We start from the raw sequence: 17,988 nt of genomic DNA on the forward strand, positions 1-17,988 counted from the left end.
TTCATTTTTCTACTCCGTGAAAAGTTCCTTAGAAAGGTAGCACTTCACTCTACATTATAATAAGTTGCCCTTACATATATATATATATATATATATATATATATATATATATATATATATATATAGTATATTTGTGTGTTCTTACTTGACAGTGAAGTTCAAGATGAAATTTTGTCCTAGTGTTTTGCAATCTTCCTCAATCTTAGCATCAATGCTCAATGTTTTAGCTTCAGTAGGAGTGGGAATGTTGTAGAACTGAGCCACCTGAGAGAGTAAACATGAACAAAAATGAATAAATAAATGAATGAACCATATCATAGCAGAACAATTGCAAAATGCTAAGAGAGGAAAGACAGAAAAAGAGTGAAGCTGGACACACTACAGACCTGCACAGACACACAGGTTGAGCCCTTCACTTCAATGCTGTATTTGGCTGGAACGTTCTGCAGCTGCTTCTCCTGGTACAGTAACTTGTTGTCCTGATTGAGATCAAAGTGGTGAGTGTCTCCTGCTGACTGTACAGTCACTGTGCTGGAGCCGTCAGAGTTGAACACTTTGGTGGCGTACAAAGACAGAGCCTGAAGAGCCACTACTGTGTCCTGAGAAATAAATGTGTTCAGTAATGTGACTTTTACCCATTATTCAGCAATTATGTTTGATTTGAGTGGTTTGAGTAACCTGTGTGGAGGAGAATCCTCCATAGGCATTCTGCTGCTTCACAAGCCAGCTGACAATCCTGTTAGCAAATCCCAGATCAGCTGTAGTGAGTGAATCTGCAGTGAGAACAGCTAGCAGCACATATGAGCTGATCTCCACGGCCAGAGAATCAGAGTCATCAGCAGATGCAGACTGAGACCAGTGGAGAAGAGACCCTTTAGGACACATGGACAAAAGAGACATCAGTAACTCATGTATGAAAAGACAGCAAAAAATCATCAGAAACAAATCTCTTACCCCCTGAAATAGCAACATCCTCCAGTTTCTTGAAAAGCTGCTGTCGAGTGTCTGTGTCTTTAGCCAGACTGAAAGTGTAGGCGAGCAAAGCAGTGGTGTAAGTGTTTTTGACATCCTTAATGACGGACCTCAAACATGACAAACCTTTACTAACGACAGGATCCTGAGACAAAAACAGAGAAACAGCTGCTGTGAGCATTATTTTTCTGTGAGTTGCTGTGTTTCCTGTAGATGAACTTACTGTGACTGGAGTTTCCAGTTCAAGCAGTGATGCAGTAATGTAGGCAGTCATGGTCACATTATCATTCACTCCACCCTGGAATAGAGAAATAGAGGTAAATAAAATAACATACTCAAAACTATTAGAGGAAAGTTCATCTAGACCAGGGGTGAGCAAATTTGTCCATTCCAGGCCACTTTCCTTCAGAGTTTAGCTCCAACCCTAATCAAACACACCTGAACCAGCTAATCATTGTCTTCAAGACTACTAGAAGGCTACAGGCAGGTGAGTCATATCAGGGTTGGATCAAATCTCTGCAGGAAAGGAGCCTGGAAGGGCCGAGTTTAACCATCACTGATCTAGACAATGTTGATGTTAAAATTAAAGCCTAAATATTTTTTTAAAAGTTACATTTACACTTTTACAGGTGATAGATAGATACTGTAGATAGATAGATAGATAGATAGACCTTCATTCTGTTGTTGAACAGTCTTCCCTGTTGGATAAAACAGCCGTCTGAATCCCGTCTGCTTATTAACCATTCCTTTGCACTCTGAATAATTTGTGGATCAATAAATATGTATTTCTGTGCTTTGCCAAAAGACCTCAGGACAAAGGCAGTCAACCTGGTGTTTTAAATATTTATTTTAAAAAATGTCATCAGATGTTTCAATTAAAAACAAAACTAATCTTTTATACCAAATGATTTGAACATATAGATTTGTTTTTCTTTTTTGTTATTGAATATTACTAAAAAAAAAAAAAAGATTAAAAATATATTTACCATGTATTCCCATCACCATAACCAAATGTGCTGTATGCACCATCAGAATGCTTGTAGTTCAGTTGTCTCTGGTATCCTGTTTAGTGTGATAATAGTTGACTTTAACAGTTTGTTTGGGGTGACCCAATGTGTCTGACTATTCAGCTTAAATGAATGACAATCAGGTGTGTTGAAAAATGAACAATTTATCAGTCACAGTATTTTCTTAACAGAATTGCTTTCTCTTACCACTCTTAAGGAAGCCTGTGGCTCTCTCTCTGATGGCTGAGGTGAGTTGCTCTGTGTTTTCCAGATACTGCAGAATGTAAATATTGGGAGAAAGAACAGCCATGTTTTGTTCTCCACAGCCATACGGCATCTGTAGTAATCCATGAAGATTTCTCAAAGCACGTCCCAATATGTCCCCTACAAACCAAACACAAATGAAACTCACTACATTTAAAAACCCAAACACAAACTCCTCATTTCTGCTTGTGTATGTATATGTTACCAATGACTGAAACAGAGGATCTGGCTGATCCCTCTATCACATCTTTAGGAAGATTCAGATCCACTTCTTCTGAGAGACTGTCGACTATGAACCAAAGAGACAGAAACACATATCATTGATTAGCAGAGTAATGCTATAAAATTAACATTCTAATACTGTATGTGAAGTCCCATTAATAATAATAAAAAATAAATAAATCACAGCCAGAAATTACTGTGATTAATACACTTTGTAAAAAAGACAAAATAGCAACAATTTTGAAATTTGGCACAACTTAACAACTATAGTTGTCATGAAAGGCTGACAAATTTCAGCCGTCTTTATTAAAATGTCACAGACATATGAGCATATTTTGGTATATGGTTTGTGTTTAGAAGATAGTGGGCTAATTAGTCTTTACAGAACATACATGCCAAACAAATTGATTAATCAAAATTCTTTGAGCAACTTTTTGTTAGTTTAAATCTTTCTTGGTCCCCTAAAAACTAAACACAAGCCACAGAATCCCAGCATTATTGATGCTTAAGCCCCAAAATAATTGCATACAAACCTTTTGGACACAGTAACCAGCTGTAGGTCTCTGTCTTTTCAGTTCCTTCTGCCTGCAGCATAAAACAATAAAATCAACACATCATGCTGCATTAACTAACATTAGGATCATGGATAAATTACGTCATGGACAAATCATGGATAAATGACCTGTACAAGCAGATTTCGTGTGACTGTGTCAATGCGTCCTCTCTCTGGAACGCTCACAATCTCATTGTCACACACAGTCTGGGATGACTCTGCCTCTGCACTGACTGTAATATTCAAGACTCCTGCAAAACAAGACATGTACGTGAAGATACAACAGACACAAACACTGAGAAACAATGATTCAGACTGGAAAACTCACCAAGAACAGAAGGAGTGAGGATCCATTTAAAGGTTTTTCTTTCATTAGCACACAAACAGGATGAATACTGATCATCAGAGGAGGCTTTGAGAGTGTAGTCTGAGGAAGGAGCTGGAGTCACTTTAACCTGTCAGTCAAACACACATAATTAGTGGTATATTTGATATGACTGCGTAAGACTAAGTCTGAAATCTCACCATGATGCACTTGGACAGATAGTTGAAGACAGTAGCCTTCAGCTCAAATATCTCCCCACGAATGATGGAATAAGGCAGAGAGAGCTCCAGGAAGAAGGGCTGGAAAACTGTCAGCTGAGCAGGAGGAGCCAGACCCAGACCTTTGGAGGACATACAGAAGGCCTCCGTCTCCCAAGAGGTGATGGTGTCAGGAACCGTGACAGGAACCTGAGCTGATCCAGAGTCTCTGTTTTGGAATTACAACAACAGGTCTATTTGATTCAGACTCTGGCATTAAGCATCCATTTTTTTCTATTATATATAATATTCAGCACAGAAAAAACTGTACTCAGAATCTGCAAAGCAAGTATGATTTTTTTTTTTTGTGTGTGTGTGTGTCATCTGGAATTGAGGGAATATGATGTAGTAAAGATGTTTCAATATGATGTCAAAAGTACTGATTATTTTTCACAGACCCCACTTCAGCAAGTTCCCAGATCCATGTTTCTGGAAAAACTGTTCGAATCGTCACTGCTGGAGAATCTCTGCTAGATGTAGCAAAATCAGCATCTTCCAGTGAAGACATCCTTAACACTGACACTGGAGCATGTTGACGATACATCACTGAAAAAAAAATATATTTATAGAGGTAAATGTGGAAAAATGTACTGTTCATCAATGACATAAAAAAAAACAAGTTCATATACTGCCATAAGTAAAACAGCAAATGGACAAAAACAGATCATCATAATACAGGTCCATATCGATACTTCACTCGTACTGCGTCTGCTAAGACGCTTATGGGGAAAAATCCTTTTTTTCCAAATACTGAAGCCCTTCTTTAATCACGCAGTGTAACTGCACGGCCATTGGTTCGTGCAGTCTATTAAAAACGAACCTATGGCAGCACAGCCCACCAAAGCCCACAATTTGGGCGGTGCATCTAGCTATATAAGCATGCATTTGGCCATAGGATCCTCAGATTTCTTCTACTGTTGCTCATGCAGGGCTTCCCTGCACGCCACTGACGGTCACAGTCAGTGTGTTTCATGCTTGGGCGCCACTCATGCTGATGCTGCACTCGTAGAGAAGGAATGTTCCCACTGTGAGGATATGAGTCTCTCCTCTCTGCTTTTCTTTTCAGAAAGCCACCCGCCCCTCGCGCCCACACGCTGTCTTCCTCCACGGAACCTGTCAGGAAAAAGCAGAGGGGCAGAGGATCAAAGTGCTTGGTGATGAGTGAGCCCATGCTGGCTGAGCCCCCGCATGCCTCACTCTCTCCACATAGAGAGGTTTCCCCCATCCTCTTCTCTCACCCGGACCAGCATCCCTTTGCAGCTGCGAGCGATTTGGTTTCGTTCGGTGGGAGCGAGTGTGACGCCATGGATGACAGTCTATCCCTGGTTTCATCAGATGCAGAGGAGCTGTCGGGCGCATCCTTCGACCCCACCACCCTGCCGTCTGCAGAGCTCAGCGCTGCCAGCACAGGCATGGAAGCCGAACACTTCCGTGTCCTGTCTAAATCTGTGCAAGATCTGAGCTTGGATTGGTCTCAGCCGGAGGAACCCAACCGCAGCCGCTTTGATGAATGGTTCTTGCCAGGGCCCAATCAAGCCCCTCATCAATGAGCCTCTCCATTCTTTCCTGAGGTCCATGAAGAGATCACCAGATCTTGGCACACCCCCTACATGGCCCGCCTGCATGCCTCCTCTTCGTTCGCCCTCACCACGGTCCACGGCACCGAAGAAAAAGGTTACGATAAACTGCCTCCCCTGGATGAGTCAGTGGCCACGCATCTCTGCCCACCCATGGCCATCGGCTGGAAGGCAAAGGCTGCCCATCCGTCCAAGCAATGCAGGACTACTTCAGCACTCACTGGAAGAGCCTACTCATCGGCAGAACAAGCGGGCTTGGTGCTTCACTCCATGGCGGTCCTCCAGGTCCTTCAGGCCAAACTTCTCCAAAAAATGGATGAGTCTGAACCAGACCCCACAGCTTTCAAAGAGCTATGCAACGTGACCATCCTGGCTTTAAGGCACCACTAAGATCCATGGCCAGCCTTGTGGTGCTAGAGCGCCACCTTTGGTTGACCCTCACTGAGATCAAGGATGCGGATAAGGTCCCCTTCCTCGTCTCTCTTGTCTCCACTCTTGGCCTGTTTAGACCCGCCCCAAGATAGCGCTGACTCAGCAGCCTGTGAAGCTTCATCAGTTGCATCGCCAGCAAAGCCTGAGCCTTGGCATTGCTCCCACTTGGCTAGACGCTACTCATTCCCCAAGCGCCAGGGACCCCGGCCCAAGGTAGTGCTGGACCCGGCACCTCAAGCGTCAACCTTATCCATGGGACAGTAAGAGGAGGGGGCAAAGTCTCGTTTTCACTGGACCAACCCCCAAACAGCCTCATTTGTGCCTCCAAGCACCCCATTCACTTCCAGGTGCAGATGGCAATGTGTTTGTGATAAATACTGTTGTGAACCCAGGGTCCGTTCAATCAGTGCCCACACAACTTACCGCTGTTACAGCGAGAAAAATAACATTTTCAGAAAGAGAGCAAACTTCCTCTTCTGCAATTCACAAGCATTAGGTCTCCACACGGCGAACCATTGCTCGAACCAACCCACGCCAGAACGTGCACTTGCTATTCGGCAGCTCACGGCCTCATTCAAAATTGAAGCCCTTTGCCTTCTCAAGGCATTTCAGAAGATGCTGGGCCTTATGGCCTCTGCATTTCCAGTACTTCAGCTGGGCCTGCTTTGCATGCAACCCTTTAAGTACTGGCTGAAGCTATGAGTTCCATCCCATGCTTGGTGCCATGGATGCATGCGTATCAAGGTGAGCCAGGCCTGCAATGACAGCCCTGGCCCCTTGGAGAGACCCTAGGTAGATGGATCGGGGGGTGCCCCTGGGTATGGTCTGCAGAAAGAAGGTAGTCTCGACAGATGCTTCCAGCACAGGTTGGGGAGCGCTGTGCAATGGCAAACCGGCTTTTTGGCCATTGGTTGAAAGAGGAGAGTCAGCCAGGCCTGAGGGGACACCATGTGCTAGTCCGCTCAGACAGCATGACAGTGGTGTCATACATAAATCTCCAGAGTGGTCTCTCCTCGAGGCGCCTCTTCATTCTGGTAGAGTGCCTCCTGGAATGGGCTCATCTAAACTTGCGCTTGCTGAGAGCAGCGCATGTGCCGGGCAGGTTGAACCAGGGAGCAGTCATGCTATCATGGAGCAATGTCCCCTCAGAAGAGTGGATGGTCCACCCTCATATGGTTCAAACAATCTGGGAGCTCTTCGGCAAAGCAGAGGTCAACCTCTTCGCCTCAGAAGCGAACTCTCACTGCCCAATTTATTTTTTGAAGGACGAAGGACGCGTTGTCCCATGAATGGCCCAACTTCCTCCTTCACGCTTTTCTCCCGATTGCCCTGATCCTGCAGGTGATCAGGCAAATCAAGGAGCGGAAACACAAGGTTCTGTTGGTGGTCCCGCTCTGGAAGATCCAGCACTGGGTCGCAGAGCTGTCTCAGCTGCTTCTAGTAGTCCCATGGCCCATCTGAACGAGACCTACTCTCTCAGGCAAACAGCACGATATGGCATCCCCAGCCTGAGCTGTGGGCTCTGCATCTCTGGCCTCTCGATGGGAGCCTGTGGACCTCCCAGAGAGTTTGCTAAACATAATATCTCAGGCTACAAGACGGCTCTATGCCCTTAAATGGTCTGTCTTCTCTGTCTGGTGTATGACCCGTGGAGCAGACCAGATTTCTTGCGACATATCTCTGATATTGTCCTTTCTGCAGTAGCAGATGGATGAGGGTTGTTCCCCTTCCATGCTCAAGGTCTATGTAGCAACCATAGCAGCCTCACATGCTCCTATAGCTGGCCTGTCGGTGGGAAAGAACAACCTAGTTGATTGCTTTTTGAAGGGGTCTAGGAGGCTCAATCTGCCCCAGCCTGTCACTGTCCCTACTTGGGACCTGCCCAAGATGTTGAGGGCTCTGAAGAGTCTACTGACCTTCGTCCCCTGACACTGAATACCACTCTGCTAATGGCGTTAGCATCGGTGAAGCATATGGGTGATCTGCAGGCACTCTTAGTGACCCCTCCTGCCTCAAATTTGGTCCCAATGACTCCAAGGTTGTCCTGAAGCCAAGGCATGTTTATGTGCCTAAAGTGCTCTTGACTCCATTCAAAGCAGGACCACAAGCTAAGTCTACTTTGCCCCGTCAGGGCATTGAGAATATACATTGAGCGTTCTGCCCTGTTCAGGCGGTCAGATCAGCTTTATGTATACTTTGGTGATTGCACCAAAGGGTCCCCGGTCACGAAGCAAAGAATTTCCAAATGGATAGTTGACTATACAGGTGCTGGTCACATAATTAGAATATCATCAAAAAGTTGATTTCACAAATTCCGTTCAAAAAGTGAAACTTGTATATTATATTCATTCATTACACACAGACTGATATATTTAAAATTTTATTTCTTTTAATTTTGATGATTATAACTGACAACTAAGAAAAATCCCAAATTCAGTATCTCAGAAAATTAGAATATTGTGAAAAGGTTCAATATTGAAGAAACCTGGTGCCACACTCTTATCAGCTAATTAACTCAAAACACCTGCAAAAACTTTTAAATGGATTTCTCAGTCTAGTTCTGTAGGCTACACAATCATGGGAAAGACTGCTGACTTGACAGTTGTCCAAAAGATGACCATTGACATCTTGCACAAGAAGGGCAAGACACAAAAGGTCATTGCAAAAGAGGCTGGCTGTTCACAGAACTCTGTGTCCAAGCACATGAATAGAGAGGAGAAGGGAAGGAAAAGATGTGGTAGAAAAAAAGTGTACAAGCAATAGGGATAACCGCACCCTGGAGAGGATTGTGAAATAAAACCCATTCAAAAATGTGGGGGAGATTCACAAAGAGTGGACTGCAGCTGGAGTCAGTGCTTCAAGAACCACTACGCACAGACGTATGCAAGACATGGGTTTCAGCTGTCGCATTCCTTGTGTCAAGCCACTCTTGAACAACAGACAGCGTCAGAAGTGTCTCGCCTTGGCTAAAGACAAAAAGGACTGGACTGCTGCTGAGTGGTCCAAAGTTATGTTCTCTGATGAAAGTAAATTTCCTTTGGAAATCAGGGTCCCAGAGTCTGGAGGAAGAGAGGAGAGGCACACAATCCACATTGCTTGAGGTCCAGTGTAAAGTTTCCACAGTCAGTGATGGTTTGGGGTGCCATTGTCATCTGCTGGTGTTGGTCCATTGTGCTTTCTGAGGTCCAAGGTCAAGGCAGCCATATACCAGAAAGTTTTAGAGCACTTCATGCTTCCTGCTGCTGACCAACTTTATGGAGATGCAGATTTCATTTTCCAACAGGACTTGGCAGCTGAACACACTACCAAAACTATCAGTACCTGGTTTAAGGACCATGATATACCTGTTCTTAACTGGCCAGCAAACTCGACTGACCTAAACCTCATAGAAAATCTATGGGGTATTGTGAAGAGGAAGATGCGATATGCCTGACCCAAGAATGAAGAAGAGCTGAAGGCCACTATCAGAGCAACCTGGGCTCTCATAACACCTGAGCAGTGCCACAGACTGATCGACTCCATGCCATGCCGCATTGCGGCAGTAATTCAGGCAGAAAGGGGCCCCAACTAAGTGCTGTACATGCTCATACTTTTCATGTTCATACTTTTCCGTTGGCCAAGATTTCTAAAAATCCTTTCTTTGTATTGGTCTTCAGTAATATTCTAATTTTCTGAGACACTGAATTTGGGATTTTCTTTAGTTGTCAGTTATAATCATCAAAATTAAAAGAAATAAACATTTGAAATATATCAGTCTGTGTGTAATGAATGAATATAATATATATATATATATTTATATATATAAGTTTCACTTTTTGAATGGAATTAGTGAAATAAATCAACTTTTTGATGATAATCTAATTACATGACCAGCACCTGTATAGCTATCAAGCTAGCATACTCTTCTTTGGGCCTTCAATGCCCCATGGGAGTAAGAGCCCACTCAACAAGAGGCATTGAGCTCTGCTGCCGAGCCATTGGTTTGTTTATAATACACTGCATGAACCAATGGCCATGAAGTTACACTACATGATTAAAGAAAGGCTTCAGTATTCAGAGGAAAAAAGGAGTTTTCCCCATAAGCGTCTCAGCAGACGCAGTACGATAGTAACTGAGTACGTTTTATATTAGTGTTACTTTAGGAGGTTTTTTTCTTCTTCATTTCAATTATTTTAGTTTACTAACTGTAGTTTTAATATTATAGAGCTGTTAAAGTTAATGTTTTAACTAATTTTAGTTTACAAAAAAAATTATTTAGATTTAAAAGTTCTTTCACATGTAAAAACTAATATCCCTAGAAAAATGTTTGCCTTTTTGCTACTACATCGCTCTAGTTGTGGATATGAATTTTACAACTTGAACAAACTGAACATATTTTGTTTGAAATATATTTCAAAACAAACACCTACATATTATAAATGACAGAGTGAATTATAAAGATACTACATGTACCAATATCACTGTATCTGTGATAAGTCAAGCCTCTGTATGACAGACACTGAGGGACTCGCACGGCTAAATTTGTTGCCATCTTCAATCCCACTCTCTGTAAAACAGCAACAAAATGGAACTTTTAATTGTCAGAACAATCAAGTTGGCTTTCTTGTGCAATTACTTATGCATGTACAGAATTTACCCAATCGATATCTCCCAATCATTATCTACTGCACTTTCACTCATGTAATCCACCTACCTTTAAGGCTTCATAGGCGTTGTCTGTCGACAGAGCTCGACGGGGTCTCACATGCAGACATTCCTGCTGATCTTCAACAGTGTAAGGATAACTTGACACTGATTGCACTGGCAGCAGGTTGAAGATCTGTGATGAGACCACATTCACATTAATGTTTATTCTCCTGAGATCATGATGTCATCTTAAATACTGATTGATCATAGTAGAGATATCTAAGGGTAGTCTGTTATCACTTGATTCATCCTGTAGATTCCAAGACTAAAAACACAGGTAGTCAATATGAATCTTAAAGAATTTACACCTTGTCAGTATCCAGACGTTTTCCTGACTCCAGGATCAGGACACTCTGATCTACAGCACTGAGGGCGCACAGTGAACCAGGCTGAGCTGAGAGCTGAAGAGTGTTTTTCTCACCAGGAACTGCTTTAGCAGGAGAAAACTGCAGAGACACCTGTAATGAGAGTAAATATAATTATTTTAGGGCTGTCACAGAAATACAGTCTCAAGAGGCTTTTTTCTCAAGATACTGTACAGTACAAACCTTGTTACTGAAACATTTTTCAACATCAAATTGTGTGCTACCAGCAGCAACATTTTCACTGGGCAGAACACAATAGGTCAGAATCTGCACTGCAGGAGCCAGATCTGCACCAACAGACAGTTTGAATGACACAGTGCCATTTGCTGCTCCATTAGAAGACTTCACTTCAACCTTCTCATATCCATGATGTACGATCAATCCTCTGGACAAGACCTGAAACAGACAGATGACACTCCGATGACAAACTGACCAGTGAAGCCAGTTAATACTGTTAACAAACAATGAATTCATCAGTGTAACAATGTACATACTGCACATGTTCTCACCATATAGACAATGTCAGTTTTGAAGTCTTCAACAGTCTCTCCAATAAAATAGTACTTTATGGTCACTGTAAACTCAGCATCACACTTTAATGGTTGCTCAATATTCTCTATAATCAGTTCACTTAATGTTGGGGTGTATGGAGTGACAGGCCGGAGAAGCTGAACTGTTTTTCTGTCCGTAGAGAAGTAAGGTGTTTTGTAACCACGATGATGAAATTCTGTATACACACTTGCCTGAAAGACGAAGAAACTAAAATTACTCAAGCAACTGAACCCTTCAGCGAACACAAAAGAAAACTAGGTAAATGAAGTGATCATACCATCAGATTAATATCTTTTTCAGGAAGACTAGACGTATTAAGGGAGAAGCTGGCCAGTCCATCGCTGTCTGTAGTGAGATTTAGGAGCAGTTTTGAGGACCAATTTACAACCTCAAAAAGATAAACCTCTTTATTTTGAATTGGTGCATCTTTGAAATTTGAGAGTTTGATCTGTTGAAAATAAGATTTTGAAGGAATAAATAATTTAAGAATAATAATTATAAGAATAATAAGAAAGAATAATTCTGTACATATCAATGTTGTTAAACTGAGACAAACTCATTTTAGACTTACTTTTCCTTCTATAACTGATCCATGTTCATATGTTTTGGGCAGGTCAGTAAGTGTGACTTTTCCAATTTCATAAGTGAGAGATATAGTTTCAGATTTTGTCATGGTGATCTCTGTAAATGGTAAAAACAAATGAATTTATTTTTCTAAAAAAAAACAACAACAACAACACAAGAAATGTGGGTAACAGGAATCTGACCAAATCCAACATCTCACCTGTTCCTTCTTCTGTAACCATTGCTTCAACTCTAAGAGAATCCTGCAGACTAGACTTTAGTGTGGAGTTCAAAAACACTGATACATCTATGGTATGGATGGCGCAGCCTGTCTTTTTTATCTAATTATAGTAAATTAACACAAACATTAACTAAAGATTGGTTTATTTGGTAAATGGAAGAAATATATTATGTTCCGCTACTTGTATTGAATTTCAACTCGCATACCTCAGTGGTTTCCTCTAAACACAACGGATTTCTATCACGGGCTTGAAGGTAGGGCAGAATATTACGGCAGACTTTTACCCATGATTTTCCAGGTACAGGCTGCCCGTAAGTGTATCTGTGAAAAAAGTACAAGCAACAGATATACAGCCCAGGGTTGAGTTAACAAAATAATAAATTAGGATGGGGTTTACAGTAGGTAACTGATCCCAGAGTTAAAAAATGAATACAAGGCTAAAAATAGAAGAAAACAATGCATGAAATAAAATAAACCACTCACTTTCCGCAAACTTCAATTGACAGTTCTTCTTCATCAACACTCACTTCATTGGGTCGTTTTACTGTAACTTCATACTTTGGCAAAACTAGAAGTCAGAAGGTAGAATTTGGAATTTGGACTTTTAGTAGTCAAATTAGAAATTAATATACAAAGATATTACTGAAATTCATCCCATGGAATATTGCAAATGGTTTGTTTTTATGACTTACCATATTTTTTCACCTCAAAATCATGTGAGATCATCCTTTCACCAATATAAGTCTTCAGTCTGTACACACCTTGACGGGCCTCTGGATTTAATTCATAAGAACGCTGCAAAATCCACCTTGTTGAGGAAACATTTGTCCATTGACCAATTCTGTTACCCTGACTGTCCTATTTAGACACAGTTCAGATATTTAGTTACAGTCAGCTCTACATGTCCTGACCATTAATGAATTACTGAAAATACAATAACTGCAAATATAACAGAATTTATACAGTGTTAATATTTAAGAGGTGTGTTTGTTATGACTGTACAGAAGGAGGTTTTGTGTTCTTACCTCAAGCACGACAGAACCATACTGCAAAAGAACAAATAATAATTGAATTATTTAGAATATTAAAATGATTAATAGCCAAAAATGTGTTGTTTTTAATAATGTATTCAGAATGCAAAAGAAAATGAGGGAGATAAAAATCCAAGACAAAACACATCAGACCTGCTGATCAAGCGGTGCAAAGTGTGTATCCATGGTAACAACTCTAAAGTTCACTGTGAAAACAAAAATGTGTATTATAACCTCTGCTTTTAACGTCTAAATCTCTTAAATAGGCTGACAGTTAATAGCATAAAAATAAATCAGAACTATTTAACAAAATAGGCCTACTTACTGAGAAGAATTAAATTTAAGATTGCATGCAAATAAAGAAAAGTAAAGTAATGAAATATCAAAGACAACGACGTGAATGAAACTGCAAAGTCTTATCATATTTTTAATGATGAATTCAGTGGAGGAGCAAATTAATCAATTAGATCTAAATAAATGACAGTGACTGGATCTAAATCCTGCAGATGATAGACAGCTCACATCTGCTGTTCCCTTTCAGTCGGTCACTCTCGATGTCACGTCAGTGACCGACTAATTGGGATATTGCTTCGATAGACCAATCTACTTCGAGTGTAAACTAAATGAGCCAATGCAGATTGGCATGCAATTACTGCATCCAGCTGCCACTGATCACAGCGTGAGTATAATAAGGCAGCAGGTGCAATGCATACCAGCTTTTCGCTTCGGAGCCGAGTGTTAGTATCGTTCTACTCAACTGTGTCTGCTGTGAACTACGAGTTCAGCACGCTCTGGGAAGCTTCATGTGTTAGCGAGACAGTGCTTCAGTGGTGGTCGTTCCCAAGTCGAGTGGGTTGCGCACTTCAGGCTGCACTACCCCCTGTCGTGATGCAAGCGGCCAATTCCCCTGTGCGGCTCAGCACTAAAAGAGCATTTCCTAAAGAGCAAATTTCTCTAAAAGAGCTTCACGGGTGCATCTTTGTAAAGACGACGGATCGTCCTTATAAGAATGCCATTTCACCTGTGTGTTTCTGTGTGCGGTCGTTACCTGGCAACGGGTGATGGTCACGATCGCTGTCTCACGTGTCTGGGCATCAAGCACGCTGAGGTGGCCTTCATGGATGAGTCATGTTCCCACTGCGGGAAGATGACTATCTCGAAGCTGTGAACCAGGCTCCGCTACTTACAGGGGGGCGGAGTCCTATTGCCACTGCCGCGATCTGGGGCTCGTTCTGGCGGCCGACAGACAAGAACCACTTCCAGCAGTAGCACGGGTGGTTTGAGGATTACAGTGGTGGCAAACCCTGCAGGGAACCAACTCTCTGGGGACCATCACTCCTCTTGCACCTCCGATCCAGTGGAGCAACCCACGGAACGCACTGGGCCCTCTTCAAAGATTGTACCAGCGGTATCCAGCGGGCCTCCCCCTGACCAGATGTCGATCTCAGCATCAGAGGAATTGCTGTCCGATGAAGAGTCGGCTGCGCTGCCGCCCCCCGGGACGGTGGCAAAGCCTGAATCAGATCCGGATATGACAGCTATGCTTTCCCAGGCCACCGAGAGGGTAGGGCTTGAGTGGAAATCTCCACCGCGTCCCGAACCCTCGAGGCAGGATGATTGGTTTCTCAAGGTGGCTCACGCTGGTTCTCAGCGCCCCACCCCGATGCATTTCTTCCTGGAAGTGCATGACGAGCTCACCAGGTCGTGGATGGAAACTTTTACTGCCAGAAACCGGCCGGTGGGCTCCTCCTCCCTCACCACCCTCGATGGTGGTGTAGGAATTCGTTGATTCCCCCAGTGGAGTGGGCTGTAGTGACGCAATTGTGTCCTAAGTCTGCCTCCTGTTGGTGGGGAGACCCGGTGCTTCCTTCCCGGGCCTATAGGCATTCGTCTGGTCTAACCGGCAGTGCCTATATGGCTTGCGGGGAAGCTGCTTCCGCTTTACATGCTATGGCGTTACTGCAGGTGCACCAGGCCAAGGCACTGAAGGATCTGCACGAGGGTGGTCAAGATCCAGAAGTTCTTAAAGAACTCTGAACCGTCAAAGGTCACCACGTGTTCTCTGGGTTGTGAGATGTCCACGCTTGTGGTCCAGGAGCGCCATCTCTGACTGAGTCTGGTTGAAATGAGGGACGCCGACAAAGATCGGTTCCTTAATGCCCCAGTGTCCCAGACCGGCCTCTTCGGCGACGCGGTCGAGAACCTGGCCCAACAGTTCTCGGGCTGCACGGAAGCAAACTGAGGCAGTACAACCTTCTGCCCAGCAGGCAGCTGCTGCCTCCACCCATCCGCCGGCCGCAGCGACCCAGCCTGCAAGTGCTTCACCTAGGTTGTTTAGGCTGGTATGCCATGCTGTGGCTTGCATTAGCAGTGACTGTGTATGTGCAGCCAAGGCGCCCATAGCACAATTACTGTTTTCAAGTAAGTAAGTTTTCAAGTAATTCAGTGATTTTCATGTAGCTGGCTACTCTACTATTATAACTAGTGTTTGTACCCCTCTTTGTGATGTTACTATGGATGTGTGATGTATGTGTACCCTGTGAGAGGGCTGGGCAAATCATACATGCCAATTTACTACACTTTAGTTCAGCATCGCTCGATTGCATATAGATAGCTAAGATGGCCGGTGATGGCAGCAAGACCACGTGGGGTCAAAGCCTTCAGGAAGCTCCACGTCCGACAACATCTATAGTAACACCCAAATAAGAACTCTCCATCGGGCACTGGAATGTCAGAGCGGGGGCAGCCGCACAGATCGGCAGAGAGATGGGTCAGTACAAGCTGGATCTGCTTGGGATTAGCAAATGCAGATGGACAGGAGCAGGCAGACAGAAGCTGTCAACAGGACAAACAGTGCTGTATGCAGGAGATGAGGAGCTGCATAAAGATGGAGTACCTTTATTACTGAGTTACTCAGTAAACAAGCAGGGAAGGCACTGATGGAGTGGACACCTGTCAGCAGTAGGATAATCACAGCAAGACTTTATTCTCAATTCAGGAGACTGACAGTAATCCAGGCATATGCCACACAAAATGAGCGAGCTGATGAGGAGAAAGAACAGTTCTACGAGATGCTGCAACAGGCTGTAGACCAATGCAACAGGCAAAACATAATCATTGTGATGGTGGATTTAGATCCCTGCAACATGTCCTTTCGGGGCCCATGCTGGCTTTTTGTGGGCACAGTGGACTAGGCCCAGCCCACACCAAACCTAAACAGGCCCAGTACGGGCTTGCCCAAGTGAAGCCCACAGCTTTGGACTCACCGCAGGCTCTCTGTGAGCAGCCTACACTATGGGATTGCCCACATCCAATCCAATGACGGCCCAGTGTGGGCCAGACATGGGCCTGTTAATAATAATTTTGTGGGCAGTTTTCTTCCCTACCACTGGGGATGCTTGGGTGTTTTAGGCTTCCTTAAGTAAAGCCATGTGGTAGAGAGTTAGCAATAGCAAGCAGCAGTAGCCAGCATGGCTCACCTGCTGAACACATTGTGTTGTGTCCTGATTGGGAAATTTGTCATTTCAAGCCCAGTCTAAAGGAGTTTTTTAGAGGCAGCGGGTCCTGATGGCATCCCAGGCCGTGTGCTCCGAGCATGCGCATTCCAGCTAGCCGGTGTTTTTACAGACATTTTCAACCTCTCCCTCTCTCTGTCTGTGGTTCCCTCGTGCTTCAAAAAATCCACCATTCTGCCCATACCAAAGAAAAATAAAATCACATGCTTGAATGACTGGAGGCCTGTTGCTCTCACACCCATCTTCAGTAAGTGTTTTGAGAGACTCGTCAGAGACTACATCTGCTCTGTGCTGCCTGCTTCACTGGATCCGCTACAATTTGCATATCGTAGCACCCGTTCTACAGACGATGCTATTGCTTTCACCCTACACACTGCTCTCTCCCACCTGGAAAATAAGAACACCTATGTGAGAATGCTGTTTGTGGGCTACAGCTCAGCATTTAACACCATAGTGCCTGCCACACTTGTTGCGAAGCTCCAGACTCTGGGACTAAACAGATCTCTGTGCAGCTGGATCCTGGACTTCCTAACAGGCAGAAGCCAGGTGGTCAGAATGGGCAACAACACTTAATCCCCGCTGACCCTCAACACTGGTGCTCCTCAGGGCTGTGTCCTCAGCCTGCTCCTGTACTCCCTGTACACACATGACTGTACAGCCACACACAGCTCCAACATCATCATCAAATTCGCTGATGACACAACGGTGATAGGCCTGATCACCGACAACGATGAGACGGCCTACAGAGAGGAGGTGAGCACCCTGACTAAATGGTGTCAGGAGAACCACCTCTCACTCAACATCGACAAGACCAAGGAGCTGGTGGTGGATTTCAGGAGACAGAGCAGAGAACACACACCCATCACCATCGACAAGACACCTGTGGAGCGGGTAAGCAGCTTCAAGTTCCTCGGTGTTAACATCAGTGAAGATCTCACCTGGTCTACACACACTGATGCAGTGCTGAAGAAGGAACATCAACGCCTCTTCTTCCTGAGACGGCTGAGGAAGTTTGGAATGAGCCCCAGCATCCTCAGATCATTCTACACCTGCACTATAGAGAGCATCCTGACGGGCTGCATCACTGCCTGGTTTTGGAAACAGCACCGCTGGCAACCGCAAAGCTCTGAAAAGGGTTGTGCGAACTGCCAGCCACATTGTTGGAGGTGAGCTTCCCTCCCTCCAGGACATCTACACCAGGCGGTGTATAAGGAAATCCCGGAGGATCATCAGTGACTCCAGCCATCCTTCCCACAGATTGCTCTCTCTGCTGCCCTCAGGAAGACGTCTCCGCAGCATCCGATCCCGCACTAGCCGACTGAGGGATAGCTTTTTCCCTCAGGCTATCCGACTTATGAACAGTCTGAACTAATACACCCTACAGCAGACTCCACAATATGGTATGCCACACACCTGCACTTTAAC

At 44.1% G+C, this 17,988-nt stretch overlaps 1 protein-coding gene across 4 annotated transcripts in view; it reads right to left on the minus strand.

Moving 5' to 3' along the window:
• Positions 1-17,988, minus strand: part of LOC109103357 (alpha-2-macroglobulin-like) — a 36,768-nt gene that overhangs the window by 15,457 nt on the left and 3,323 nt on the right. For 2 of the 4 annotated variants that reach the window (XM_042739429.1, XM_042739430.1), the window contains exons 4-30: positions 13,202-13,254; positions 13,043-13,063; positions 12,710-12,875; positions 12,501-12,585; positions 12,224-12,338; positions 11,997-12,117; positions 11,784-11,893; positions 11,490-11,660; positions 11,170-11,403; positions 10,844-11,056; positions 10,604-10,753; positions 10,303-10,428; positions 10,062-10,155; positions 3,999-4,146; positions 3,544-3,769; positions 3,347-3,473; positions 3,148-3,269; positions 2,999-3,050; positions 2,449-2,532; positions 2,187-2,363; positions 1,959-2,034; positions 1,644-1,800; positions 1,196-1,270; positions 955-1,117; positions 679-872; positions 387-599; positions 146-264 (exon numbers count right to left, since the gene is read on the minus strand). In XM_042739429.1, the coding sequence (XP_042595363.1) occupies positions 146-264; positions 387-599; positions 679-872; positions 955-1,117; positions 1,196-1,270; positions 1,644-1,800; positions 1,959-2,034; positions 2,187-2,363; positions 2,449-2,532; positions 2,999-3,050; positions 3,148-3,269; positions 3,347-3,473; positions 3,544-3,769; positions 3,999-4,146; positions 10,062-10,155; positions 10,303-10,428; positions 10,604-10,753; positions 10,844-11,056; positions 11,170-11,403; positions 11,490-11,660; positions 11,784-11,893; positions 11,997-12,117; positions 12,224-12,338; positions 12,501-12,585; positions 12,710-12,875; positions 13,043-13,063; positions 13,202-13,254 (3,592 nt within the window). Of the gene's footprint in view, positions 1-142; positions 265-386; positions 600-678; positions 873-954; positions 1,118-1,195; positions 1,271-1,643; positions 1,801-1,958; positions 2,035-2,186; positions 2,364-2,448; positions 2,533-2,998; positions 3,051-3,147; positions 3,270-3,346; positions 3,474-3,543; positions 3,770-3,998; positions 4,147-10,061; positions 10,156-10,302; positions 10,429-10,603; positions 10,754-10,843; positions 11,057-11,169; positions 11,404-11,489; positions 11,661-11,783; positions 11,894-11,996; positions 12,118-12,223; positions 12,339-12,500; positions 12,586-12,709; positions 12,876-13,042; positions 13,064-13,201; positions 13,255-17,988 lie in introns of all 4 variants that reach the window. The other 2 variants (XM_042739431.1, XM_042739428.1) reach the window with 2 other exon arrangements.

This window comes from Cyprinus carpio, chromosome B15, assembly GCF_018340385.1.
Source record: "Cyprinus carpio isolate SPL01 chromosome B15, ASM1834038v1, whole genome shotgun sequence".
Lineage (NCBI taxonomy): Eukaryota > Metazoa > Chordata > Actinopteri > Cypriniformes > Cyprinidae > Cyprinus > Cyprinus carpio.